The sequence below is a fragment of the Panicum hallii genome, chromosome 7 (assembly GCF_002211085.1).
Source record: "Panicum hallii strain FIL2 chromosome 7, PHallii_v3.1, whole genome shotgun sequence".
NCBI classification, from domain to species: Eukaryota; Viridiplantae; Streptophyta; class Magnoliopsida; order Poales; family Poaceae; genus Panicum; species Panicum hallii.
Window position 1 is genome coordinate 17,238,361 of NC_038048.1, and position 27,105 is coordinate 17,265,465.

The following is a 27,105-nucleotide window of genomic DNA, read 5'->3' on the forward strand; positions in this document are numbered from 1 at the left end:
CCGCTTGCCCCCCTCCCCTAGCGCCGCCGCCGCCACCCCTGCTCCCCTCCCCAAGCGTCACAGCTGCCCCTGCCCCCCTCCCCTAGCGCCGCCGCCCCCCTGCTCCCCTCCCCAAGTGCCACCGCTACCCCCTAGCTCCCCTCCCCTAGCGCCGCCACCGACCCTGCTCTCCTCCCCTAGCACTGCCCCTGCCCCCCGCCCCTCCCGGCGCTCCTCCGGCGAAAATGGAAGGCTCTACCGGTTCTCGCTCTCCATTTGTTCTGCCAGCTCCTGCGGCCGGCCTTGGCAGCGGCGACCTCGGCAATGAAGTAGAGGAGCTAAGCTCCATCGGCGGCCGTGGATCCATGGGCGGGGCAAGCGACATCCGTGGCCGGGCTGGATCGGGCGGCGGCCGTGGCCGGGCTGTGTTGGGCGCCGGTCGTGGCCGTGGTGCCCTGGGCGCCGGCCAGGGCATGCCTGATCTTGGCAGCCAAGCCGGCGAAGATGTGGATGGCCTTGGCAGCCAGGCGACCGCCCAAGAGATGGCACAGCGCAAAGGCAAGAAGAAGGTGCAAGATACGGTAAAAATTTTCCTTCCTATCATGAAATTGTTGGTTGAACTGTATAGTGAGCAGGCAACATGAGTAGAGATATACTAGCGCGAATGCTATAAAGTGGTTACTGTCATATTGATCAGGGTGATTCAATTGATTGGACTGATGCAAATACGGTGCTTATATGTTCGTTGTTTGCCAAACAAGTTAACAAAGGAAATAGGCCGAACACCCATTTGAACTCAGTAGGATATGATGAGGTCATAGAGGATTTTTTCAACCTCACAGGAATTCATTTGTCCAAGCAGCAAACGAAAACAAATGGGATAAGTTAAAGCCCGATTTTTTAGCTTGGAAGAAATTAATGAGGAAGCAAATAGGGCCAGGATGGGATAGAGCACGAGGTGTTATTGATATGGATGATGAGTGGTGGAAGAAGGCAAAAGCGGTGAGTTCTTGAGACTATTTTATTTATGTTCTTTTTTAGGAAATTAGTTCAATTTGTGGCAGAACCAACCTGAATTACACCGGCTTAAGTACGCAAGTCCTCTCTCTCAAGGGCTCCAACGTACTTCAAATGGTGTAATCCCTTGGCCTGTCGGGTAACGTTCCGATAAACCACCGAAAGCAGGATCCAACAAGGTACCTCGCACGAAGGCGAGTCTAGAGATACAATTGCCATCATATTTTACATCACAAGCACTTATATTACAAGAGTTTATAAAATAGCATAAGTCTTAGACTAATAAAAGTTATTACAAACCAGATTAAACTTCAAGTTCACAGCAGCAGAATTCAAAGTACGATAACTGTACACATCGCCAGTATGGACATCATGCTAAGCCATGGCATGACCTCACTCGTTATGGTCGGTGTTGGCCGGGGACGGGTCCCACTCCATGGACCAACCATCAGGCAAAGCATAGGGCCAAGGCATGGGGAGAGTAAGGTCTTCAGAGACATTACCTAAAATAAAATCATAAGGCAAGATTGAGTATTCTAATACTCAACAAGGCTGACCCGGTAGTGGGTATACTTAGCCCATAACGAGATCATGAAGGCTTTAGTGTGGTTTTGGGTTTTGTTCAGCTGAAAAGCAACAAAGAGTAAGTCCTTACTTTCATATTTTAGCTTTCAGATTCTAGTTCCTTTAACCATTCTAAGTAAGCACCTGTAACTACTCAAGCAAGGTAGAGTCTTTTTAAACTTACACTAGTATTGCTCATCAACAACATTACTCTTGTTACTCTATGTGGCAAAAGAGTTAAGCAGTCTCAATCTCCGCGAGAAACGGACGATTCTGAATCGAATTTTCAACCCTTGCAAGGTAAACCTAACTCACACGCTTGGAACACCAATAGGTCGTTCTGAAGCAACCGTTTGCCTTTCATTCTGGGTTGTGGAACAAAGCCACCACAAGCGACTGCTGGACCGTACGCACATCCAATGTGCAGGACATACGTCTATAGCGTGACTACATGACCATATTCCCGTCTACTCAGCAAAACGTACTCCCACAGTCGGTGCGTGTAAACATAAAAGAAAAGTCGAGTGGTGGTGGACGAGTCCACTTGCTGGGCCGATTGGTTACTAGGCTTACCGCTTACCATATTTTACGGCATGTGGCTAGTACTTTCAAATGCTTAACTGTCACTACCACACACTGCGACCTTAACCAAAATTCATTAACACAGACGGGGTATCATTCCTTTCCATAATGTTGTACATAACCCCGCCCGTTATCCTTATAGAGATTGCAGAATTGTAATCAATCGATTCCTATATCGCGCGAGTGATAGGAAATCACTCAACTTCTACCGGTCCTATTAGCATAGCACTAGTCGGACTCAGTTTCTAATATTCAGTACATTGGTTCCTAGGGAGATGCATCTACGGTTTCCAGACAACTCCTAAGAACTTAATGCACATGTATATAAATATATAGAGGTAAATTGCATTGTAAATAAAATATTGGGTTTATGTCCGGGGCTTGTCTTCACTGGCGGGGCTGGGGTTAGAGATGTTAATAATCCCTTCTGAACTCGGGTTCGGAGCTTCAGTTAATTCTCCAACGATATTCCCAGCTTCTTCAGAGACTTCCACTTCGGGCTCCGGGAGGATCTGATAGTCTCCGTCGGCGAGAAACATCGAGTCTACATGTGATGGAAAAGATGCAGTTTAGAAAATGCATAGATCGTTACTTTACTTCACGATAATATTGCAATCCAACGAACTGAACATTACATACTAGCAAACAACACAAATTTCCCTTACTGGATAGTCATTTATTGGGTATTAATCTATTTACTTAGTTACATTAAGTAATATGGATGGTAATCCTAAATATTTCACTAACTGCATGAAGTAGCAGGTTTGATTATCTTAGGTACTTAGATTAACTATATTAATCATCTTTATCTATATATCTAGCTAGTTACCTTTAATAACCTTAGGTTATTATTTAATATGGATCTACTCATCCAATTCCATTTATTTTTAGTTGTTCTACACCTGATCCTGGGTTGAGAATTTGTGGGCATGCTATTCTACTCAAGGGTAACATCTTAAAATATTTTCATAACTTTCTATGAACAAAAACTAGCATAACTAAATTTTCTTTGGAATTAAACCAAAAATTCATAACTTGGGGTATGACCTACTATTAAACCTAATATTTTTACCATGGATCACACATTTAAAAAGGAAGTTATGGTAAAAATTTCAAATACAAACACCAACAGAAACACCCTTAATTAAAATCTAAGTGTTTCAACAACATATAAATAGAGGTACTCAAATTTCTAAGCAAATGAGCAGTAAAGAACTCAAGATTTTTACACAGAGCTATACATAGCACATACAATCTAAGTTCCAAAATTCAACTATAGCACATGTATATATCATGAGATACAAATAAAACATTCATTTCGTAGTATTTAATTTACATCAGAAAATATACACATATAGCTTAAACTTACTATACAAAAGTAGTTGAATTTAACTTAAGGATTCTAACAAAACTGGTTTGGCATTTTTCTGAATTTTCTACACTTTTCTACGAATTTTTGAAGTTCACAGCTTTTGAAATAGGGGGGGGGCTCTGGAAATTTACAAGGACACCCTTAGAACTTTTGAAATCTTTACAGGGATGCCCTTGGCTCGTCGGGGAAGAAGGGCAGGGAGGTCGCCGGCCGAATTCCGGCGAGGGGACGGCAGGGGGTGGAGGAAGGGGTGGTCAGCGAGCACCAGGAGGTCAAGGCGCACCTTCTGGAGGTCTTAGGAAGGGGAGGGGATGACCGGAAGGGGCGTTCCCACGGCGGCCGATGCGGCGGCGGGAGGTTGCTCGTCGGCGAGGGGGTTCCCAGCGAGGAGGAGTGCGAAGCTTGGGCTCAACAGCTGCAGGAGGATGAGGGGAAGCTATTGGAGTGGTCAAATTGGGCGGAGGAGGGGCGGAGGCAAGAGCTCGACGGTAACAGAAGCTTACCAGCGGAGGGGAGAATGGCGGCGAGGTAGTTCCAGCGGAGGTCAGGCCTCGGTAAGTGGCTGGTGAGCGTCAGTAGGGTACGGGGAAGCTTCCTAGGGGGTTGTGGTGGTGCGGGGAGGATTGGAGCGGGCTGCCCACGGCGGACAGGAGGGCGCCGGAGTTGGAGGAGATGGCGGTGGTGGTGCTCGGGGTTTCTGTGTGTGCACGGCAAAGGGAAACGAGAGGAATGAGAAGAGCTGGAACTAGAGGAGCTCACGGCAACTAAAGTTGGGCGAGGAAAAGGAGGAGACGCCAGCATTTGCCACGGCGGCGGCAAGCTGTCGCTCGACGGGAGCTCGGGCAGGAGAGGAGAGGGGCATGGCAAGCGCGCGGGAGGCCAGAAGAGGGGAGCTAGAGCAGCGCTATGGCTGGAGATTGACGCGTGGAGGTGGAGCACGGCAGGAGGTGGCGAGAGACGGCCGGAAATGGCGGGCGGCGGTGCAGCAGCAGAGGAGCAGAGAAGATGCTAGAGGAGGAAGGAGAGGGGAGGAGGTCTGAGGGGCCTCGTTGGAAATTGCAAAAACTTCAAGGACTTGACTGTAAATAGAATTTTTCCACTGATCCAAAACCCTAATGAGGAAAAGGTCAAAATAGAAGTTGTAGAACTTTTCAAATGCTATAACTTTGCTTTAGGGCTCAAGTTCAGAAACCTAAAATATACTGCTTTATTTAACAATTTTGCACTCAAATCAAACTTTACATAAGTTTTGTCCTTAATAGTGTAAATTTTATAAACTCTTGGCTTAGCTGCAAGCATTGATGGCTAGTCATGATGACTTTCACCTTTTTCATTTTGACCCTTGGTAATTTTTGGATATTACTTTTATACTTCAACTAAAGTACATAAACGGACTTGTATTTTCATAAATTTACACAATTACCCTTATTTTCACAACTTTGCTAGATTTCCACACAAATTAATTCACACCAAACATTATTCCTATTGGCTTGCTCTATTTGACACCTAAGGTGTCACACAATTATTTTTAGTAACACCAATTGTCTTCTTTCAGGAAATTCCAGGTTGTGGGAAGTTTAGGAAAAAACCATTGCAAAACAAGGATGATTTGTCAGTGATATTTGGTGATATAATTAATGATCAATTAGATCATTGGAATCCTATGAGCTCTAATCCCATCATTCCGCCATCTCAAGAGGTGCCTGCTGATGTTGACAATGGTAATTTGCATGAGTTCCCTAATGATTGTGACCATGATGCTGCTGTCGGGGATGAATCAGACTATCCCCATGAGGTTTCTCCTTCTCCTACCATTCTGTTGGCAAACAAAAGAAACCAACCAGCAAAGAAACCAAGAATAGGCACAACACTAGTTATTCAAGAGCAAGTAACTAAGATTGCTGAGTCGGCCTCTTCTTTTACATTAAAAAACTAGGTGAAGTCACTGTCCAACAAGTCATGGACATAGTGTTGGAATGTGGGGCAGGCTACGATACAGATGAGCACTACATTGCTACAGAGTTGTTTGTGAAGAAGGACCAAAGGGAAATGTTCATGACCTTACCTACAAATGAGATTAGATTTAATTGGCTTCGCTGAAAGTACAATGCCAAGTATAGCAATTGAGGAATTGTGTTCTTGCCATGTTTTCTTTTTCTTTATTTGAACTATTGTCATTTTATTTATGTCTTGTCATTTGATCATTGTGGTCTGTACCAAACTATTGTCATTTCAACTATTATTGTGTGATCATTACATTTATGTATTATCATATGTGTTACTTATTTTATTTTATTATCATATGGCCTGTCATCTGCAGGAAAGTGAGAGTAATAGTGATGACTCTACTGATGAGAGTGAGGTCTTTTGGAATCTTGTTTTGGGTGGTGCAGAAATTGCTCAAATATATGTTGACCTCTACCTTGCTAAAAACCCACCAAGGACAACTAGTGTTAGTGGTACAGGATGGCTGCTAGAGACAATGAATACTCTTGGAGAATGCCACAGACAACTTCGTATGAGCAATGAAATATTTTTGGATCTCCATACTATGTTGGTAGAAAGGTATGGGCTGCAATCTTCTATGCACATGAGCACATATGAGATGCTTGCTATTTTCATACACATGTGCTGGAAATGAGTCTAATAGGAAAATTCAAAATAGATTCAAGCATTCAGGAGAAACTATTAGTAGGAAATTTGATGAGGTTCTAAATGCTTTGATGGCTATGGCAAGAGACTTTATTAAACCAAAATCTTAACTTCTCCACAGTCCATAAAAGAATAAGAGATGACAGCGTGCATATCCACACTTCAAAGATTGTGTTGGCGCACTTGATGGCACTCATATCCGTGTTGTACTTTCACCTGAGGAGTAAGTGAGATATATTTGAAAAACGGGTATAGCCACTCAAAATGTTCTAGTAGTATGTGACTTTGACATGCGTTTCACTTATGTTTCCGTGGGAAACCCTGGAGCTATGCATGATACAAGTGTGCTGTACAATGCACTTAGAGTTGATGAAGATTTTTTCCCACATCCTCCACAAGGTAACATACGTGTAGTTTGAAAATACTTATGTGTTTATCATTTACCATTAATCCATGACTTATATTGCTTTATATAAATTTAGGAAAATAATATGTTGTGGATGCGGGATATCCGAATCGTCCTGGCTACCTTGCTCCTTATAAGGATGAAAGGTATCATGTACCAGAATGGCATAGAGGTACCGAACCTAAGACTCCTATGGAAAGGTTCAATCGGGTTCACTCATCTATCCGCAATGTGATTGAGCGATCTTTTGGATTATTAAAAATGAAGTGGCTTCTTGGAAGATTCCACCATATCCCATGTACAAGTAAAAAATGATTGTTGTGGCTTATTATAAACAAATATCTATTTGGGCTTATTATAAATCTCTCCACGCGAGAGGTTTTAAACATTAAATATGCCTTAGACTTGCCAGGGTCTTCCACCATGGAACAAATCAACTAAAACCTTTCTGTTTGCTTTGTTTTGCTCACTCCGGTTTTCTTCTATCCAGTCCTAACCCTAGGCATCAGAAGGCATATTTAATGTTCAAAACAATGAAGGAAGATGGCAGCACGCCTGGAAAGGTTTCTTTCATTGGGAGCAACTTATAAAATTGCCATAGGAAACCATGAATGCTTTAGTTCTGCCCTTGTAAGCCAACATTGCTAATCTAGACAAGATATATGATGTGCATGTCAGCTTAAATTCCATGATCAATGCCTATGCTACTTAAATTCGTTGATCAAGCTTGCATTTTATTTAGTCTAGCATTGGCTACTATATTGCCATCCAACGAAAAAAATGTGAATATCAAGCACCATACTTTTATATACTTATTTGCGTTGAGATTGTTTTTTTCTAGCAACCTACGGGCACAAATCTAATCTCTATATCTATCTATCTATCTATATACTGTTACTAAAAGCAAGTAATGATTTCTTGATCAATCGGAGTCCAAAGGAATCTGAGTGATCGTATGTTAAGTTAAGCCTGGAAGTATTTGGAATTAGCATTTAGTGAGTAAAAATGAAAAAGATTGAAGTTTTAGACCGACACGTACTATGTTGTTATTATAAAGTACATATAGTGTATAATATATATTTTTAAATACTAATCAATATATTTATATAACTTTTCGCAGCATATTTGCTAGTTGAAATATAAATATAAATGTTTAAAGTGCTAATCGGGGTGATCAAATCAGATTGCCGCAACTAGAAAAATTGTGTTGTCGTGGCCCATCACCGCCCCCGGCCCCACGGTAGCCCGCTAAGAGGCGAAAAGGGCACACAACTCTTGCGTTTTTGACCCGAGCAGCCAACGAAGCAGCGGCGCTGCCCGCAGGCATCCTCGTCCTCGTATTTTTTATTTGCGCACGGCGCACTCCGTCCCTGCCCCTGCCCGCGGCTGGCGGCTGCCCCTCGGCGATCTCAAGAGGCCCCGTCGCCTCTGTTCCTCGGTCGCCTCGTTCCCCTCCGTCCTTCGATACCCCCGATAAAACCCCAGGCCGCCCCTTCTCCAGCTGGGTCATCCCATCCTCTCCACCCCCGACTTCGTCTCCTCCAAGGAAGGAAGCCAAGCGCGACCGACTGAGGAAGCCCAATCCATGGCGCTGTCCTGCATGAGGTGCCCCGCGGGCGCTGCCGTCCGACGCGCCGCGGCGCCGCCGCCGTCCCCGACGGCCGCCGTCTCCTTCGCCAGATGCGGCTTCGGGAGGTCAGCCGCCGGCGGCGGATGTTGGCGCATCCAGGCCATCGCCCCGCAGGGAGGTGTGTGTCCTCTTTTATATGCTCGCTTAGTTCATTCTGCCCCTATGTCTTTTAATTTTGTTCGGTTAGGAATGGATGTTTTCCTGAATTCGACTGGTACCATGCTGCGCTTGGGTGAAATCGAGACGCAGCCAGAGTTGGCACATAGCATCCGATGCGATTTTCGCTGCGTCCTAGATGCTCGAGCATAAATCTGGGCCTCGCATTATAACAGCTTCGTTCTGTTTTTATCTGTTGAAACCGAGCCCAGACCAAATAAGTTGCAGTACAGACTGCTTGCATGAAAGGACAGTGTTGAGGAAGATTATCCCAGCTCATAATGCCAGTGGACACAGATGATATGTCATTGTTCTCTTTTTGTGCATGGAAGTTGTTTCATATTTGCATTTTGTCCTTCAAAATTTCAGATCAAAAGTGATAATGTCCTTTTATGATTCTGTTGGTGCTGTTTCTTCTTCAGTCTGTGCACTTTCATGTTTGCAACCTCTGCATCACTCCGTGCCATATCAAGTTTGCATCCACTATTCCACCCAGAGTAGAAATTTAGTTGATGTGAACAGCAACAACAAAGTCTTGTATTTGGGGTACGCTACAGATGAAACCCAACAAGAGCCATAGTAAAAAGATAGAAAGGTAAAAAGGTAGTAGTAATTGCAAAAGGTATCGCCAACACTCCCGTAGTGTAGTGGTAAGCTTCCCAGTTGAGGAAGATACCAACCAGGGTTCAAATCCTGGTGGCAGCAAAAAACCATGGTTTTTAAGGCGGCAAGGCGAGGCGCGGCGACCTACCTCCTTCCAGGTGCCTAGGCGAATAAGGCGCGCGGCGAGGCGATGCCATATTCATATCCTAACCTACAATGGAGCATCACAAAAACACACTGATGCATACCTTTTTGCTGCCAATTCTGGAGCCTATTTACCAGTGATCCTCCTCTTTCCAGCTTCGCTTGCTGTCTTGATCCATGTAGCATGCATATGACTATATAGCAAGCAGAACAGAGCAGCACTGGGGTGACCATCAACACCTAGCAGGCTAGCACAAACAACCAGCACCACCAGCTAGAGGCAAGCAGTAAGCACAAGCACAACCACAGTATATCCAAGTCCAGATCCATGTAGCATGCTTATGACTATATAGCAAGCAGAACAGAGCAGCACTGGGGTGACCATCAACACCTAGCAGGCTAGCACAAACAACCAGCACCACTAGCTAGAGGCAAGTAGTAAGCACAAGCACAATCACAGTATATCCAAGTCCAAGAGATTCAGAGCAGAGGAAGGAGGTGAAGGAAGAGCAAAGGAGGGGAGAGAAGAGTGGAATTGCCTGTGAGCCGATGTGAAGGACGCTAGCAGGGAGGCGGAGCAGAGGAAGCAGCCACGAATCGATGGGGGCATAGGTCGGAGGTGCAGATCAACAGGCAGATGTCCAATCGGATGGGCGAATCGGCGGAGCGGAGGTCCGATTGGAGGGGCGAATCGGCAGAGTGGAGGTTGGAGGCCGTGGAGCAGCAGGAGCCTCGAATTGGTGGCGTGGAAGGAGCAACGGTGGCTGGATGGAGGCAGTGCGCTGCCGGATTCTAGGTGCTGCCGCCGCCCTCTTCTCTTCCCCTCTCTCCTCTCTTTCTCTCCCACTCTCGATTTGCGTGCTGCAGGGATGGCCCGCGCGTTCGCACGGGAGGTATACGTGCTCGATTTCCCTCGCGCGCTCCCCACCACCCTTTTTCCCCGTGCGCACAGCCGCTTTTCCGGCCTTGCGGTGTCCGCCTCGACCAATCGGATGCCAAGGCGGCGCCTTCGCGCGTGAGGCTACGTCTAGGTGACGACTAGGCGACGCCATAATAACCATGCACAAAACCCCTCGCTAGCAACCCAAAAAATAGTCTGTGGCACCTGTGGTTGGTTTGGGCCCTCCTACGAGGGGGTAGTTGCAGTGGTCGCTAACACAGTTGGTCGTGGTCCGCCTGGGTTACGGTGCGGTCCTATAGGGTAAAGCCAGGGTTCGGGGGTTTTCTCGGCCGGCTTGGCTGAGGTTTCTTCTTAGTGCAATGCCGTGGGGGCGGTCTTTCCCCTGCCGGTCGAGTTCTTTTATTGTAAAAGGTATCTTGTGTCATGGTTTGGGCATTTTGATTACTAAAAACACAGTTCCTTTTTAATTCATTGAAAATGTTCAGTGCATAGAGAATGTTTCATATGATGATGCCTTTTGATATACAAATATACAATAGTTCATCTGACATACCTTAATCGTCAGTGAAAGCTCCCATGGATGCCAATGTGAAGAATGCAGTCACACCTACTACCCCACCAAAGGTGGAAAATGGCTCCCCTTCAGAAATCACTCTAGATGAATTTGAAGACTTGAGTGCTCTATCCAAGAATGATGATTCTACTGTTAGCATAACTGTAGTTGGAGCATCTGGTGACCTTGCCAAGAAGAAGATATTTCCTGCTCTTTTTGCTCTCTACTATGAAGATTGCCTTCCCAAGGCATGTGTATATACCTCCATATTATGATAACATTTGCACCTACTCTTGTTAAATCTAAATTACAGTATTTTGTCCTCTAGCATTTCACCATCTTTGGCTATGCACGGAGCAAGATGACAGATGCTGAACTAAGGAACATGGTCAGCAAAACACTGACTTGTAGAATAGATAAAAGGTACTAGAGAGGATTTGTTATCTTAACTTATGACTATTCTTTAGCAAAAAAAAAGTTTTTCTTTTCAAATGTGAATGCACTTCCTCAGTGGTTCCCAAACTGTGCTGTCTCTTTTAGGGAAAACTGTAGTGAGAAAATGGATGAATTCCTCAAAAGATGCTTCTATCATTCAGGCCAATATGATTCAGAAGAGCATTTCATAGATCTGGACAAGAAGTTAAAGCAACATGAGGTTTGTGCATTTTTCTCTTTAAGTCAATTTGAGAATGCACCATTGCTTTTATTTGTAGCCATAAGGTTGTCCTGCTTCTAATTATTTGTATGCATTTTTTCATTGAATTACGCATCCTTATTCGTTGATCATCCTTGTTCTTTTACATTTCATTTTCTGAGGGTGTCTTATTCTCTCAAAATGGTGTTTCCAGAACATGTGGTTTCTCATCTGTTTCCATCTCACTTGAAATATATCATCTTCAATGTGCATGTACATTCATTGAGGGACATAGAATTTACCAAGCATGATGGAAAATCCCTGTCTGTTAAAGAAGCTAATGCAAAACAAATTTCTATAGTTTAAATCCACTCTTATCTAAAAAGAGGTACAGGGTATGTCTGTACTGGTAAACTTATGGCATATAGAATTTACAGGGAATGATTAAAAACCCTTTCTTTTAGAAAATCTGATGCCAGATAATTTTTTATGTTTCAAAATCTTAAAATAGATCTAATTATCTGTGATCTGATCAAATCCCTGTTCTGCTGCAGGGTTCCAGAGTTTCTAACCGCCTTTTCTACTTGTCAATACCTCCTAATATATTCTTGGATGTCGTAAAATGTGCAAGCAAATCAGCATCTTCGGTGAATGGTTGGACAAGGGTAATTGTTGAGAAGCCCTTTGGCCGTGACTCAGAGTCTTCTGCTGCATTAACAAGAGGTCTGAAGCAGTACCTTGTAGAGGACCAAATTTTCAGGTGATAAAAGCATCTGCGAGAATTTGTAATCTTTTCTGGTATTGCTAACTTAAACATTTTATTCTGATTCTAATACTCAACAAATATCAAAGCAGTGTAACAAATGAAAAGAAAAGAGGGAATCTAGACATTATATGTATAGTAATTGCTTGTGAAAAGCTTATGAATTTTATGGTCCTTGCAGGATTGACCATTACTTGGGAAAGGAACTGGTGGAGAATTTATCTGTCCTTCGCTTCTCAAATCTTGTTTTTGAGCCTCTCTGGTCAAGGCAGTATATAAGAAATGTGCAACTTATATTCTCAGAAGACTTCGGTACTGAAGGACGTGGAGGGTAATGATTTTGAGGGTTATTTAATTGAACTGAGTTGCATAAGATTGTATCTTATTTTATTGTTCAACTTGCAGATACTTTGATAGCTACGGTATTATTCGAGACATAATGCAGAATCATCTCCTTCAGATACTAGCCTTGTTTGCAATGGAAACTCCTATTAGTTTGGAAGCAGAGGATATACGAAATGAGAAGGTCTGTGCCATGCTCCAACAACAACTGTAGGCATGGAATATTACATAATTATATTACTTACGGAATGCAGTTCTGAATTTAAAATGGCTGTTATGACCATGCAAATACAGAGATAGCTAGGCAGGCAGGGATTCTTTATTTCTTCCATTCAAAATGACTTTTTTTTTTTAGAAAGAAGGTTTCCCCGCTTTATTCCTTAGAACAAAGCACACACAGTTCCAGCGTTTTCCAGTTCAGTGTTACATATTCTAAGCGTGTCCGCTATCAGGAATTGGTAGATAAGAGCTTAAAGGAACAGCAACTCCAGGAATAGACTCTACAGACTCAGAAGCGACTTTGGAGGCTGCTCTTGACGCTCCCAACTCTGTCGACGGCTGAACCAATGTTGACTGTGTAGCATCCCTCGAGGGCCCCCAACTTCCTCCTGTCAGCAGCAGAGGTTGGAGACGCGTCTTCATCACCTTGTCGATCACCCATTTGAGCTTCTCGCATCCCACCTTGCATAGTGGTTGCCAATTTTTCAACGCTTGCACCATCTTGGTCAGCACCATTCCCTAGTCCTTCCAGCTTTTTCCCTGAAAACATATTTCATTTCTTAGTTACCATAAACTTCACAACAAAGCAGCACCACAAGTGTTAAGAGCACTATTTTTCTTGTTGCTCACCCACCAACGGGCCACAGATTCAAAATTTGCACCAACCTGGATCTCAAATATTTCAGATAAGTGATTCCGTAAAACATTAGCAACACAGCAATCAAAAAACAGGTGATGCACTGTCTCTATCTCAGAACAGAACAGGCAAAATTGATCCTCTGGAGTTTTCCTTTTGGCTAGGTTAGTTCTTGTTAAAGTTTTATTATTGGAGAGTAGCCAAAGGAAGATGTGAACTCTAGGAGGCACCTGTAGATTCCAAACCACAGGAGTGTAGACAGGTTGAATACCTCTAAAGCTCACTGTGCTGTACATGGATTGAACAGAAAACTTACTGCCAGCATCAAAAGACCAGATAATAGCATCACAATAATCTGTGTAGGTAATAGACTCTGCAATTGCAGCAGAATTCACCCACTCTTGCATAAGAGTATCATTAACTCCTCTTCTAAAGGAGATTTTCAGCTCTGCACCATCCCACAGGTATGCTATACATAAGTTTTTTTGGTTAGCAATAATGTATAAACCCCAAAGTTGAGTGGCTAGGCTACAGTTCCCAAACCACCAATCTTCCCAGAATCTCACTGTTTTACTATCCCCTATTTTCCATCTCACACCAACTTGGGCAGCTTTACATGCCCATAAGACTCCTTTCCTAAAAGGGGAGGCGCCAATCTCAGGGCAGCAGAAAATATTTGGGTTGTTGTTGTATTTATAATCGACAATTTTCTTCCATATCACATTATCACTCAGGTGGTATCTGTTGATCCAGGAAGCCAGCAAACATAGATTCATATTACTAATATCAGGGATACCCCATCCCCCCATGTTCTTTCTTCTGAGCTAGGCTATGCCAATTGGACAGATGATATTTGTGTTTGCCATCAGCATCATGCCATAAAAAGTTTGCCATTTGAGAATTAATATTCTCCACAGCCCAATTGGGGAATTTGATTACTGATAATAAGAATATAGGTATACTTGCTAAGCAGGGTTTGAGCAAAGTTAATTTGCCTGCACTAGAAAGCAATCTCCCCTTCCACCCTGCAACTCTTTTGATCAGTTTGTCAACAACAGGTTGAGTATCCTCCCTTTTTAGCTTAGTGTAATGCAGGGGTACACCTAGGTACTTGATAGGGAAGGAGCCTATGTTACAACAGAAGAGCCTAGCTAGGGTGTTACTTTGACAGATTCAAAATGACTTTGACTGTGGTTCTTAAGGCGTTAGGGCGACATGTGGTGACCCACCCCTCTCACAATGCCTCGCATAAGGCATGCGGCTAGGCGACGCAATAGACATATCCTAAACTATGATAATGGAATTTAGTAGCACATAAATAAGTAGTGCACAAGGCAAAAGCAACATGCATAAATCTTAATCTCTCTACTCTAAGCTCTCAGTATCAATCATCAAACTCATCTTCATCTTGCTCTTCATCCTCAGCATTATTGTTGGCATCCAAGTATTCTGCCATCATTTTCCTTAGCTCAGTGCTGACCTTTGAACATAGAAGCACGTCTCCATAGCCACCAGCTAGATGTTTCTTAAACCTTTTAATTCCTCCTGCAATCCTCTTATTCCACAGCTTACATGTCATCTTATCTTGCTTCTTAGGACTTCCCAATAGCCATACTCCCAGCCTTGGATCTTTTAAGTTTGCTGATCTTCGTTTTGGATCAGTCTTGGGATTGTACTCGGCTGCCACAGAACTCTCCATTGTTGTTGCCTTGTTGGCTGCTGTGCACAAAGAACAAGAGCACACGATTTTATAATTGCAGAAGAGAACAGAACACAGCCAAGTACAAGCAGCAGAGTAGAGCAGAGCAAGTATGAGAGAGGGAAGACCGGGAGAGAAAATAGCTACCTAGGCACAGAGCAGAGCAAATTGAGTGTCGGGGATGAAGCTGAGACAGGAGGATTCTGGTAGAGGCGAAGAGGAGGGAATAGGGGAGAGGAACGGATTAGTGGAGAGGTGCGGAACGGTGGGGTCACAGACCAGCGGAGATGCATGGGGCCGTGGACATACACTCGTGAAGAAGGGCTGGAGGTGGGGCTGCGGACCAGCGGACGCAGTCGCAGACAGGGGCAGGTGCTGGGGCCACATCCTTCAGGATGCCCAGGTGACGCCTTGCGCCTAAGGTGGACATCATATGCAATCTGGCAAGACGATGCGGATGCCCAGGACGCCAAGCATGCCTGGACGCTTAGTCACCGTCGTCACCTAGGCGACGCGTTATGAACCATGCTTTTGATTATAATTCAAGCAGACTACATTGATCTTATTGTCTATGTTATGCATGTGTTTACCATGCATGTGCATGCTTAAATCAACATTCAACGATCGTGTTACATGAGTTCTGTACTGTCTGCCAGGTTAAAGTTCTGCGTTCCATGAAGCCGTTGCAATTGGAAGATGTGGTAATAGGACAATATAAAAGCCACACAAAAGGTGGTACTACTTACCCTGGATATACTGATGATAAGACAGTGCCCAAGGATAGTGTGACTCCGACATTTGCTGCTGCTGCCCTTTTCATAAATAACGCTAGATGGGATGGAGTTCCCTTTCTTATGAAAGCTGGGAAAGCTTTGCATACAAAACGGTATGTCATGTATTTGCCTGAACTGATGATGCCTAAATATTCTGTTTACTTGGTAAAGCAGGTTCTTTTTATGTAATTCTGTAATCGGAGCACATATGACTTAATTTGAGACAAAAAAGGCATGTTAAAAGAAAACAGCTTGTTCACAAATCTCTTCCTTTTGCATGTCAAAAGAAAAAGAAAAATGCTCTTTATGTTTTGTTATTTTGCATAGCAAAGAGTCTTACATGGAAATCGACCAAATTGCAGAGCTGAGATTAGGGTACAGTTCCGTCATGTTCCTGGAAATCTCTACAAGGGGAGTTTTGGGACAGATCTTGATAGGGCCACAAATGAGCTTGTGATTCGTGTGCAACCGGATGAAGCTATCTACCTAAAGATTAACAACAAGATTCCCGGTCTTGGCATGCGACTAGATAGGAGTAACTTGAATCTCCATTATGCAGCAAGGTAAAATCACTTTTACAGCAATTATGTTTGTACACCGCGATTTTTATTTTATGGTATACCCATTTCTATATTCACACACACACCCAATCAGTATGGCGCAATTGTTATATTTGGCGCTTGCTTTTTTGTTTGTTTCTATTTATTTTTTAGGCTGAACAACTACTGAAGTATGAGTTCTTTTCCTTGGATTTTATTTCAGTGGTCACTCACTCCACTTTTCATTGTATTCCCTGGTTGCTCCTTGATTTAATTTGGAATATATTTTGGTGATGCTACCGATTTTTTTGTGAACTCTTTTGTGGTATATGAATAATATTTAGCTAGGAGTGATGTTTATGCTATACATGTCTTCTCATCATTGGCCAGACCTTAAAACTGTTAGTTCTTCCTGAAATTTTGTCAAGTAGAATGTGATTAAAACCAATTCAACATATTATGCCCTTTCAGCACAAGCTTTTTTGATTGGTTCTATAATTTACTGTCATGGCAATGCCGTCTGAAGCATTATAGACAAATTGTGTCAGCTGATTGAGACTACTCCATTGAGTTGATCTTTTCAATTAAAGAGCAGTTTGGTTGGAAAAAAAAAATCTTGTACCCTGTCTGTACTCTGTACCAATATTTCCCTTACTGTCCCATGTCCTTTTTGTGTCTTAGTGGTAGCAAAATAGTATGTGCCAATTCTGGCCAAATTTGAAATAGTGTGTTGGCTTTGCGCTTTCATTCAAATTAGAAACTGTTGAAAGGTTTTATGGTTTCCCAAGTTTGTCCATATGACGAACAATAGCTTTGTTCTAAAATTTATGTCCAAATCCCCCTTTTTCTGTATGAGGCACCGTAATTTTTATAATCTATATGATTATATTCTAATAAAATTATGGTATTGTGGTAGTTCTTTAATGGTAAAACTAATAATATATTTTTCAGCCTTTTCAGTTATCTGATGTTTGTCTACCTTGGTCATGCTTGTCCTAAGGTCAGCCTTGTTTGTGTCTGCAGTCCATGGTTCCTAAAACTGGTTCAATCATTTTCTCTTCTCAGATGCTGTGACCAGACATTTGTTTTCTATTTCTGCGGTGGTTTTGATTTTTTTTCCTGTGCTTTGTTTTTCTTCAAAATTTTCAATTATGCTTGGCAAATCTATTAGAAACCATCTAATATCTGTTTGTGTGGAGCATGTAAATTGTCGGCATATTAGGGGGTAAAATGGATCGGCCTTCTGAAAATACTAGTAGGGCCTTACTCTGGTTTACAGTGTCTCATGTGGTTTCCCAGACCTTGCTGCAGACATTGATTATTTTGCTTATGAATTCATCAATCCATGCTTGTCTTCGTCGCTCCTTGTCTAAAATGATTACTTTCTTGTCACACTATTCTTAAGTTGCCTATTACGTGTTCTTTGACATGTTTTAGGTACTCGAAAGAGATACCGGATGCTTATGAGAGGCTCTTGCTTGACGCCATTGAAGGAGAGCGCAGGCTTTTCATCCGCTCAGATGAGTTGGATGCTGCATGGTCTCTGTTCACACCCCTTCTAAAGGAGTTGGAAGAGAAGCGGATTGCTCCGGAGCTCTACCCTTATGGAAGCCGTGGACCTGTCGGCGCCCACTATCTTGCTGCAAAGTATAATGTCAGATGGGGTGACTTGAGCGCGGAGCATTACAAGGCATGAACAAAATATGACTTTCTTTGTGATGCTTTTGTTCTATTTCTGTAAGATTGGACGCCCTGGTAGTGGGTTAGATGCAAGAGAAAACAGATGAGAATAAGGCAGGCAGTTCACGAGGTTTGGAGGCATGTATCCGTTATATACTATGAATTGTTGGCATAATTACCAGCTGTCAAAAGTATCTGGTTTCTCACAAGGAATAACTGAAGATCTGCTAAGCTGATCTCATATTATTCAGTGGTCATTGATGAAAATGGCGTTCACACTGGCGCCACTTATCTCTAACTGATAGTGAAAGATATCCTTGACCTGTTGCTGCATGACTTGTGCCGCCGCCATTTGGCTACTTAGGGCCTGATTGGTTCTCTGCTGCCGGCAGCCTGGCGCGCGCCAGGCATCCAAGCCCTCCTCACGAGATGCAGCGTCGAGTTGTTTGGCTCACGTTTCCCCACAGCTAGGCCATTGTTTGGCTCACGTTTCCCCACAGCTAGGCCAACCAGAGCAACTGATAGGTTGCATGCTCAACTAGCTTGCCCAGCCACTTTTCTTGGATTGCAGGAAAGTGTGGACTTCTGACGGCTGCTGAGACTTCATCTGAACTCTGTTTTGGACGTTCAAGTACTTTGTGGAAAGGTTACGAAGTCCTCTCAAATGGATCTAGCTTCATCTCCATATTGGTTCGGAGTCGCTCACAATGGTCGATTTATTGCCAATACCTTTTCATCTCACCGTACTGCATCGCCTTACTTTGGCCCGATTGGCTATATATCAAGTCGGATCCAATAGGAATGTGTCTTAGGGTTGGAGCACGGCTCGGCACGCCTGTGGTTGCCCTCCCACGTTCTTATACCCCTTAGGCGCCACCAGGAACACTTGGGTTTTGTTTTGTTGAAAGTTTAGCCATTGCTACTTGTTTGTAGACGCGTGTGTCGGCTAGATCATCCGTTCTACTCGATTCAGAACCCTACTTTTGTGATTTCAGATTGGTTATTATCTCCATATTTGTAATTGAGTTGCTTTTCTACTTATTCTTGCTTGTTCTTCGATTGCTTGCAGGACGAGTGCCCTAATGGCTAGGTGTTGCGCTCCACAAGATCGCGGCAGCCGTTGGAGGTGGTGTATCGGTTGCTAAGTCGTAGCGTCCTTGGAAGGCTGTAGTCGGGCCGTGAACATCATCTCCATCCACCAATCGAGTTATCCATCCCCCTCATCGAAAGATCGGGAACAAACCCTAGCGGGTTTACATCAGTTGGTAATCAGAGTAAGGTTGTTCGGTGAGAGACTTCCAATCCTTCGCTGTTTTTAGTCCCTATTATTCAGAAAAGCCAAAATAAATTTTAGTAGATTAGTTTGCCTGCAATCCTATAGACCTTTGAGCCTTTTACTGGTACTGCTTAGTTAGGGCTTATTGAGTCTTCGGTTGCATCGGTTGCGTTGAGTAGCTAGTCTTAGTTTAGTCCTTTAGAGTTTCGAGTTCTTGTCACCTCATTTTGCTTTGGAGCTTCAATTCAGCATGGGAAAAAAACTTCTGTAGTTTCTGTGTTCGGTCTCCGATTTGGGAGTTTTAATACAATCTGGAAAGCTTAACTCGTGGTCTTTCCAATGGATATGACCTTGCTCACAAACTCCATCTGAGCGCTCCAAAATCGACTTGGAGATTTGCGCATCTGGCTGTATGAAACAAGATTTGTCAATCTGAGTTGGTAGATGTTGTATGCAGTAATATTTTTGTTTTGGTTGTCAAACAAAAGATTTTAGTCCTAAAAAAAGAGAAAAACAAAATAAAAACAAAAGAAAAAGAAGAAGAGAAAAGGAAAAAGAAAGGGGCTGTTCTTTGTATTCTGTTTTGGTTTAGGTGGTGTGTTTGTGACTTCCTTTTGTGTCCAGGCTCATACCTCTAGCACGGTCTAGGTTAGGACCAGCACAGTACAGCCGTTGAACGATTACTCAGCTTGCTTTTATGATTAACGTGGTGCTAGTATTTTCCCTTGCTTCAGCCCACCTATAGTTCCACATATTCAACTACAGCTTGACAGGTTTTTGTTGCTGCGGCACCAATACACTTCGTTCCATGGTTGCAGACTTGCTGCTTTCCATCACCTCCTGTTTTTGCTTGGTAAGAACTTGTAAGAGCTTGTTTTAAACAAGTTGATTGAGATAATTACAGCCTACCCATCCTAGTAGTTGATAGGAGGATACATATTATTTTTATATTTTTTATTTTCTACTAATCATGGCAGGTGATATAGAGATTTTTAAGCTGATAAAACTACACCCTCAGATTCAGGATATCATTCAACTCTAGCCTTCATATGCTGGTAAGTTTGATCCTAAAGCTTACATTGATCGGGAGCTAAAAGTAGATAATGAATTTGATGAGCATGACCTGTCCGAGAAACAAGAGATTTATATTGCCTCTAATGTTTTAACTGAACATGCTTTGCTAGAATGGAAACATATCTGTAGACATAACAATATTCCACAAATTTGGAAAGATTTCGAAATGCATTTTAGAGATGTCTATATTCCTGTATACTATGTTGATCATTTGCTTACCAAACTAGAGAAATTGAAACAGGCCAGTAGGACTGTGAAACAATACTACCATGATTTTAAAATTTGTATCTTATTTGGGGGCTTGGATGAATGCATGGAAGATGTATGAGTAGGTTCATGAGAGGGCTCAATTCTGAAATTTGAACCTTGTTAATTTGCAAGTCTTATAGCTATATTGGTCAATTGTTTTGTCTTGCTCTCCATGCTGAAAAGGAGATTCTTTTATTTGTGCATACTTGCAAGAATGATGTGACCCATAATGTCCAAAATTTATCCACTGTACGTGCTAACCAAATGCAGCAAATAGTGGAACCCTCTGCTGATTCACCTTTGTCACTAGATGAATTACACTACTACAGAAACGATCTTTTGTCCCCCTCTTTTGTCCCGGCCAGTTTTGGACCTGGGAGGGTCCAGCGGCTAGGGGCCTGTTGGGAGGGTGGGGGATATTTAGTCTCGGTTAGAGCCACAAACCGGGACTAAAAGTCTCTCATTTGTCGTAGGACTAGAGGCCCGTTTGTCCCGGCTAGAGCCACCAACTGGGACAAATGAGGGACTTTTAGTCCCCGTTGGTGGCTCCAACCTGGACTAAATTCCCCAGGACCTTTTATCCCCTTCTTCCTCCCCTGCCCGAGCCATTCCTCCATTCATTGTTCTTCCTATTCTTGGCTCTCGGGTGAGGGGAGGTCATGCCAATTTTCTCCATAATTTGTGAAGGCTTTTGATTCTCCCATACATCCAATGGTTTAAAGGTTAGAAACTCCATCCTCTCATCTTTTATTGCTATTGTAACTCGTTTCATGGTTTAGAAATAGAGATTTTGAGGTTTTTTAGATTGGGAAACATGTTGGAGTTTTTTCGAGACTATTTGAGCTCAAATTACTTAAGGTTTGCATAGAGTAGAATGTTATTTTTTGGAATGGAAGTATATACATAGAGAGTAGAAAAAATATGGATATGAAAATGAGTATAGTAGGATTTTTTATTTTTAGAATGAGAGTATGTATATATGACCATATGTGGATTTGAATGTGAAATGTGTGAATGTGAAATTTCAAATTGAATGTTTATGTGCAATGTGAAATGTCAAATTGAATAATTATTTAAAGTGAAAAAGAGATGAATTACTTTGACACTCTAATGATGTATTTATTCAGGCTCACATTGAAACCATTGAAAAGTAAAAAAATCTTTGTTTCGGAATATGTATCTATCGTTAACCCTGACCATACGGTGATGATATTGCCATTCGGGGCCAACATGATATTCGCGAGACGGTGCGGTATAAGGACGTGATGAAGGAGTACGGCATTGGTTCCAATGAGGAAATTCTCACATTTGAGCGAGGTAAGGATGCCACCATTCGAACCAAGGCCGTACTCCTTCATCATATCCCTATACCACACTGTGTCGCGGATATCAATGTTGGCCCCGAATGGCAGTGTCATCACCGCATGGTCAAGGTTGATGAGGACATCACACCTTCGGATACTACCATTGATTATAAGGTGAGCTCGTTCCTACTTTTGCATAGTGATTTTTGGTACAGTTCACTTGGTTCCGCGTGTACCTATCATTATTTGCTCGTAGGTACAATGTGTCTCAAAGTGCAAGTCCATCAAAGTTGAACTGTCAGTTCGTCGACAGGCCAACATTGCTTCATTGGGAAGGACATAACTCATCCATCCGTAGTGCGCTTGAGGTCAATGAGCACTTGATGGAAATCTTGCTTGATAAGCTTTCAAATAGATCTTGTCCCACTTCAATATCGCATCGGCAAGGTCTCCAAATCATCAAGACTAGCTGTCGTTCTTTTTGCCAGGAGCTACATCATCGCCATGGGCTTGTTATTCATCCTTGGGACCCTGGCCCGAGTTGGAGCACGCCCTAAAGAGATAGGGAACACACCAAGGAATCCCTTGGGCGTCCTTCCCCTTGGCCACCTCTTTAGGAGGCCAGCAAGGGCGTCCAAGTCAAGTTGGAGGTCCAATCCATATTAAGTTCGAGTCCATCTCGGACTCCAGGAGCAGTCTGTGGTAAAATAGACGCCCAAGTCACATATAGACTCCTTTTTTGACGATCCACATATGGATAGAAATATAATTTCATAAGCTAACTAATAGCTTTGGTTTGAGGTCGAAATTCCATCGGAGTCAACAGGAATCATCGAAACAATTCAGCATCCAGAATCTGTCTGGGTGCGGCGTCATCATTTTTTGGGCTGTTTAGGCCTTGTAACAAGTTGGGACTACTTAGGGACGCGATCAGGGGTACTTGCACACCCCTTAGACTATATATTATCAGTAGCCGCTGCATACGTTTGGGTTTGGGGTTTTGCTTAGATTATTCTGTCCAGAACAGTTTTGCCGTCATTGATTTGTGAGACCCCAACTTCATGAGATTAATCATTCATCTGCAATTTGGTTGCATTCTTTCTCGTTCTTGCTTATGTTCTTCGATTCACAGGCAAGAATTAGCTTTCATGGCAAGGTCAACCGGGCAGCGCATGGTTGATAACCAAGAGATGACGTGGTGCTTCGATTACGGACTCAGGTCTTATTGATCGAAAGCCGGATCGCTTGTGTCGGGTTGTCGACAAATTGATAGTTATCCTCCTGACGGAAGATCGGGCGCCCTCGCGTTCCCATCAAGATGATGAGGACATCACACCTTCGGATATGACCATTGATTATAAGGTGAGCTTGTTCCTACTTTTGCATAGTGATTTTTGGTATAATTCACGTGGTTCCACATGTACATTTCATTATTTTCTTGTAGGTACAAATGTGTCTCAAAGTGCAAGTCCATCAAAGTTGAACTGTCAGTTCATCGGCAGGCCAACATTGCTTCATTGGGAAGATCATAACTCATCCATCCACAGTGTGATTGAGGTCAACGAGCACTTGATGGAAAGCTTGCTTGATAAGCTTTCAAATAGATCTTGTCCCACTTCAATATCGCGTCGTAAATCATCAAGACTAGCTGTCGCTGTTTCTGCCAGGAGCTACTTCATCATCATGGGCTTGTTATTCATCTTGGGACCCTAGCCCAAGTTGGAGCACGCCCCAAGGAGATGGGGAACACACCAAGAAATCCCTTGGACGTCCTCGCCTTGGTCACCTCCTTAGGAGGCCAGCAAGGTCGTCCAAGTCAAGTTGGAGGCCCAATCGGACTCCAGGAGCAGTCTGTGGTAAAATAGATGCCCAGGTCACATACAGACTCCATTTTTTGACGATCCACATATGAATGGAAAGATAATTTCATAAGCTAACCAATGACTTTGGTTTGAGTCCAAATTCCATTGGAGTCAATGGGAATCGTCGAAACAATTCAGCATCCAGAATCTGTCAGTGATAGGAGGATGAGTCCCGATCTTCCGAGAGGTACGGTAAACTTGATTGGTGGAGAACTCGATGTTGATGAACCAAGGCTCCGATCGAACGGAACCTTGCAATCACTGCACCACTGCTCCGTTGGTTATCACCCGTGTCACATGAATGACCTCGCCACGAAGGCTTATCCCTGCAAGCACAATCAAGAACACAAGCAAGAACAGGAGATGCAATCAAACAAACTTGATTACGAGATGGGGTCTCACAAACCGATGAATGGCAACACTGTTTGATGACAGATTGAATCTAAGCAAAACCCAAACCCTAATGTGGCGATGGTTACTGAATAAAAAGGAGTTAGGGGCATGCAAGTTCCCTGGACGCAACCCTAATGGGTTCCAACATGGTACACAGGCCAACGGCCCAACAGATGATGACACAGCACCCTGATAGATTCTGGATGCCCACTTGTGTTGATGATTCCCGTCGACTCAGAAGGAATTTTGAGGTGGGAGCTCTATGAAATTCTGGTTCTAACCATATATAGAACGTCCAAATCCGACTCCGTATGTGGCTAGGGCGTCAATTTTGGTGAAGTGAGATTCTGGAATCCGAGGTGGAGTCGAAGTCGAGTTGGAAATGGACTCCTCCTTGGTGTGGACGTCCTAGCTCCTCCTCCTTGACTCCTTGGCCTTCTCCAAGTCCTTGCTGGTCCTCTCCATTGTTCCTAATCAATAAAATATGCATGGAACCAAGCGTAAATTCTGAAAAATAATTGATAAGGTTAGAACGTACCTGGAGATCCAACTGTTGCGCACGTGCTCTAGTGATCGGTCCTTACATTGTATGCAAAGGAGAGATGTCCTCATCAGTTGCGTCACCATCTTTTGGGCTGTTTGGGCCTTGTAAATTGTTGGGACTCCTTAGGGACGTGAACAGGATTAATTGCACGCCCTTTAGACTATATATAATCAGTAGCATTTGCAATTCAGTTGCGTTCTTTCTTGCCCTTGCTTGTGTTCTTCGATTTGTAAGCAAGGATTAGCCTTCATGGCGAGGTCAATCGGTCAGCGCATGGTTGATAACCAAGAGATGATGTGGTGCTTCGATTGCAGGCTCGGGTCTTGTTGATCGGAAGCCGGATCGCATGTGTCGGGTTGTCAACAAATTGATAGTTATCCTCCTGACGGAAGATCAGACACCCTCACCTCCCAATCAAAGGATAATGACAGATACATGTTCCTAAACAAATATTTTTTTCTTCTCGATAGTTTTTGCATATAGAGCCTGAAACAAAGTTGTGAACCTTGATTGAATCCCATATGGCGTGGGACGATGAGTGTTCGCCTCAAATTGAAGAGTGTCAAAATAATTAGTGTTCGCCTCTAAAAAATTATTCAGTTTTTTAGATTTATTTGATAAGTGTAGTGAGATTAGTTTTATTTTTGAAAATACTATAGTTGAGTGCTTCACCCAACCTGATGAGTAATTAATGTTTAATCCATAGAAATAGCTTTGCAACATGATGCATTTGAGCGTCGTGCGTCCGCTCGGACGTCAGTACACAATCATTTGAAGCACATCGGACATTCCCTTGAGTTCCGCTGTGAAGAGCACCTTGGACTTGTTAGCGGTCGTATTTATTGTTGGATTAAGAAAGTATTTCATTGCCTCACGCTTGGAAATGCAAGTTGTAAATTTGAGCGTGAATTTGATGTCGAGTTGCATAGTATGGATGATGATCGTGAGTTGATGGCTCGACGTAAATTAAGGTGCGAAGCATCGGGGATGACAAAAATTGACCTTTTGGTGTCAAGAGTTGGCGCGGTGGTTGACGAGGCATCAGTCAATAGGTCTCATGAGTAGTTTGTATTAGCATGTAGCTTATTCGGTATTTTAGACTTTTTAATTAATCATGTTGTGTAATTGATCATGTAGATGTTTTAATTATTATTCATATTGTGTGATGGATATTTTGAACCTTTTAATTATTTATGTTATTGTAATTATGACAATTTATTCATTTATTATATTTATTTGATATGTGTAATAAAATTGATATTTTAGATGTTTTAATTAATCATGTTGTGTAATTGTTCATGTTATCTAAAATACCATATCGTGCAATGCAGACGGACCGACAATGGATGTACAATGCTGACCGACGTTCCAAGGAGTTCATTGATGGCCTCCATTATTTTTTGGACGTTCCAAGGACTTCATTGATGGCCTCCATTATTTTTTGGATGTGGCCGAGGCAAACAAGAGGAAAGGTTTCATGTGCTGCCCGTGCATCCATTGCCAGAATAAGAACGATTACTCCTCTTCAAGGACCCTTCACAGCCATATTTTTGTTAATGGTTTCATGTCCAATTACATTTGTTGGAACAGTCATGGAGAAAAAGGGGTTATAGTGGAGGATAATGAAGAAGAAGTTTTTGAAGGCAACTTTCCTAGCCACGCTGGATTCGATGCCTTTGATGATGATGCTCCAATGGAAGAGCCTAAAGGAGAGGCGGCAGATGATGATCCCATAGGTGATCTTGGGTAGGCGCTGCGCGATGTGCGTGAAGATTGTGAAGTTGCAGCAGATGTTAGCGGACCACCGCAAGTTGTTGTACCCAGGATGCACAGATGGTTTGAAGAAGCTTGGCATCACTCTGGAGTTGCTACAAGAAGGCAACGCATGGTGTATCTGATAAGGAATTTGGTGAATTACTAAAACTTTTTTAAAAAAACGCTTGCTAAGGATAATAAGTTGCCTGCCATGACATACAAAGCTAAACAATTTGTTTGCCCTCTAGGTTTGGAGGTACAAAAGATACATGCATGTCCCAATGATTGTATCCTGTACCGCGGTGATGAGTACAAGAATTTGGATGCATGCCCCGTATGCTATGCATTGAGGTATAAGATCAAGAGAGATGAATCTGGAGAAGTCGAGGTGGAGCGTCCTAGGAAGACAGTTCCTGCCAAGGTCATGTGGTACTCTTCTATAATACCACGTATGAAGCGTCTATTTAGGAACAAAGATCATGCTAAGTTGATGCGATGGCACAAAGAAGAACGAAAGCAAGACACAATGCTGAGACACCTAGTTGATGGATCCTAGTGGAGAAAAATAGATAGAACTTACCCAGACTTTGCATTGGATGCGAGGAACATAAGGTTTGCTTTGAGTACGGATGGCATGAATCCTTTCGGTGAAATGAGCAATAGCCACGACATTTGGCCTGTGACTCTATGTATATACAATCTCCCACCATGGCTCTGCATGAAGCGAAAATTCATCATGATGCCGGTGCTTATCCCGGGCCCAAAGCAACCTGGTAATGACATTGATGTGTACCTAAGACCAT

At 43.1% G+C, this 27,105-nt stretch overlaps 1 protein-coding gene and 1 pseudogene across 2 annotated transcripts; both read left to right on the forward strand.

Moving 5' to 3' along the window:
• The first annotated feature begins 224 nt into the window (after positions 1 to 224).
• LOC112900507 lies at positions 225 to 5,641 on the forward strand (annotated as a pseudogene).
• Positions 5,642 to 7,903: 2,262 nt separating this feature from the next.
• Positions 7,904 to 18,112, forward strand: LOC112899472 (glucose-6-phosphate 1-dehydrogenase 2, chloroplastic-like). Of its 2 annotated transcripts, XM_025967954.1 has the most exons (11): positions 7,904 to 8,320; positions 10,572 to 10,807; positions 10,888 to 10,982; positions 11,100 to 11,214; positions 11,748 to 11,953; positions 12,138 to 12,287; positions 12,362 to 12,482; positions 15,510 to 15,739; positions 15,989 to 16,189; positions 17,117 to 17,165; positions 17,603 to 17,893. In XM_025967954.1, exons 1-11 carry the CDS (start codon positions 8,158 to 8,160, stop codon positions 17,630 to 17,632), a joined length of 1,596 nt encoding a protein of 531 aa, XP_025823739.1. In that variant the 5' UTR covers positions 7,904 to 8,157; the 3' UTR covers positions 17,633 to 17,893. The 2 variants fall into 2 exon arrangements, with proteins under 2 accessions (XP_025823739.1, XP_025823738.1); XM_025967953.1 differs by lacking the exon at positions 17,117 to 17,165 and having other exon boundaries at positions 7,909 to 8,320; positions 17,603 to 18,112.
• The last annotated feature ends 8,993 nt before the right edge of the window (positions 18,113 to 27,105 follow it).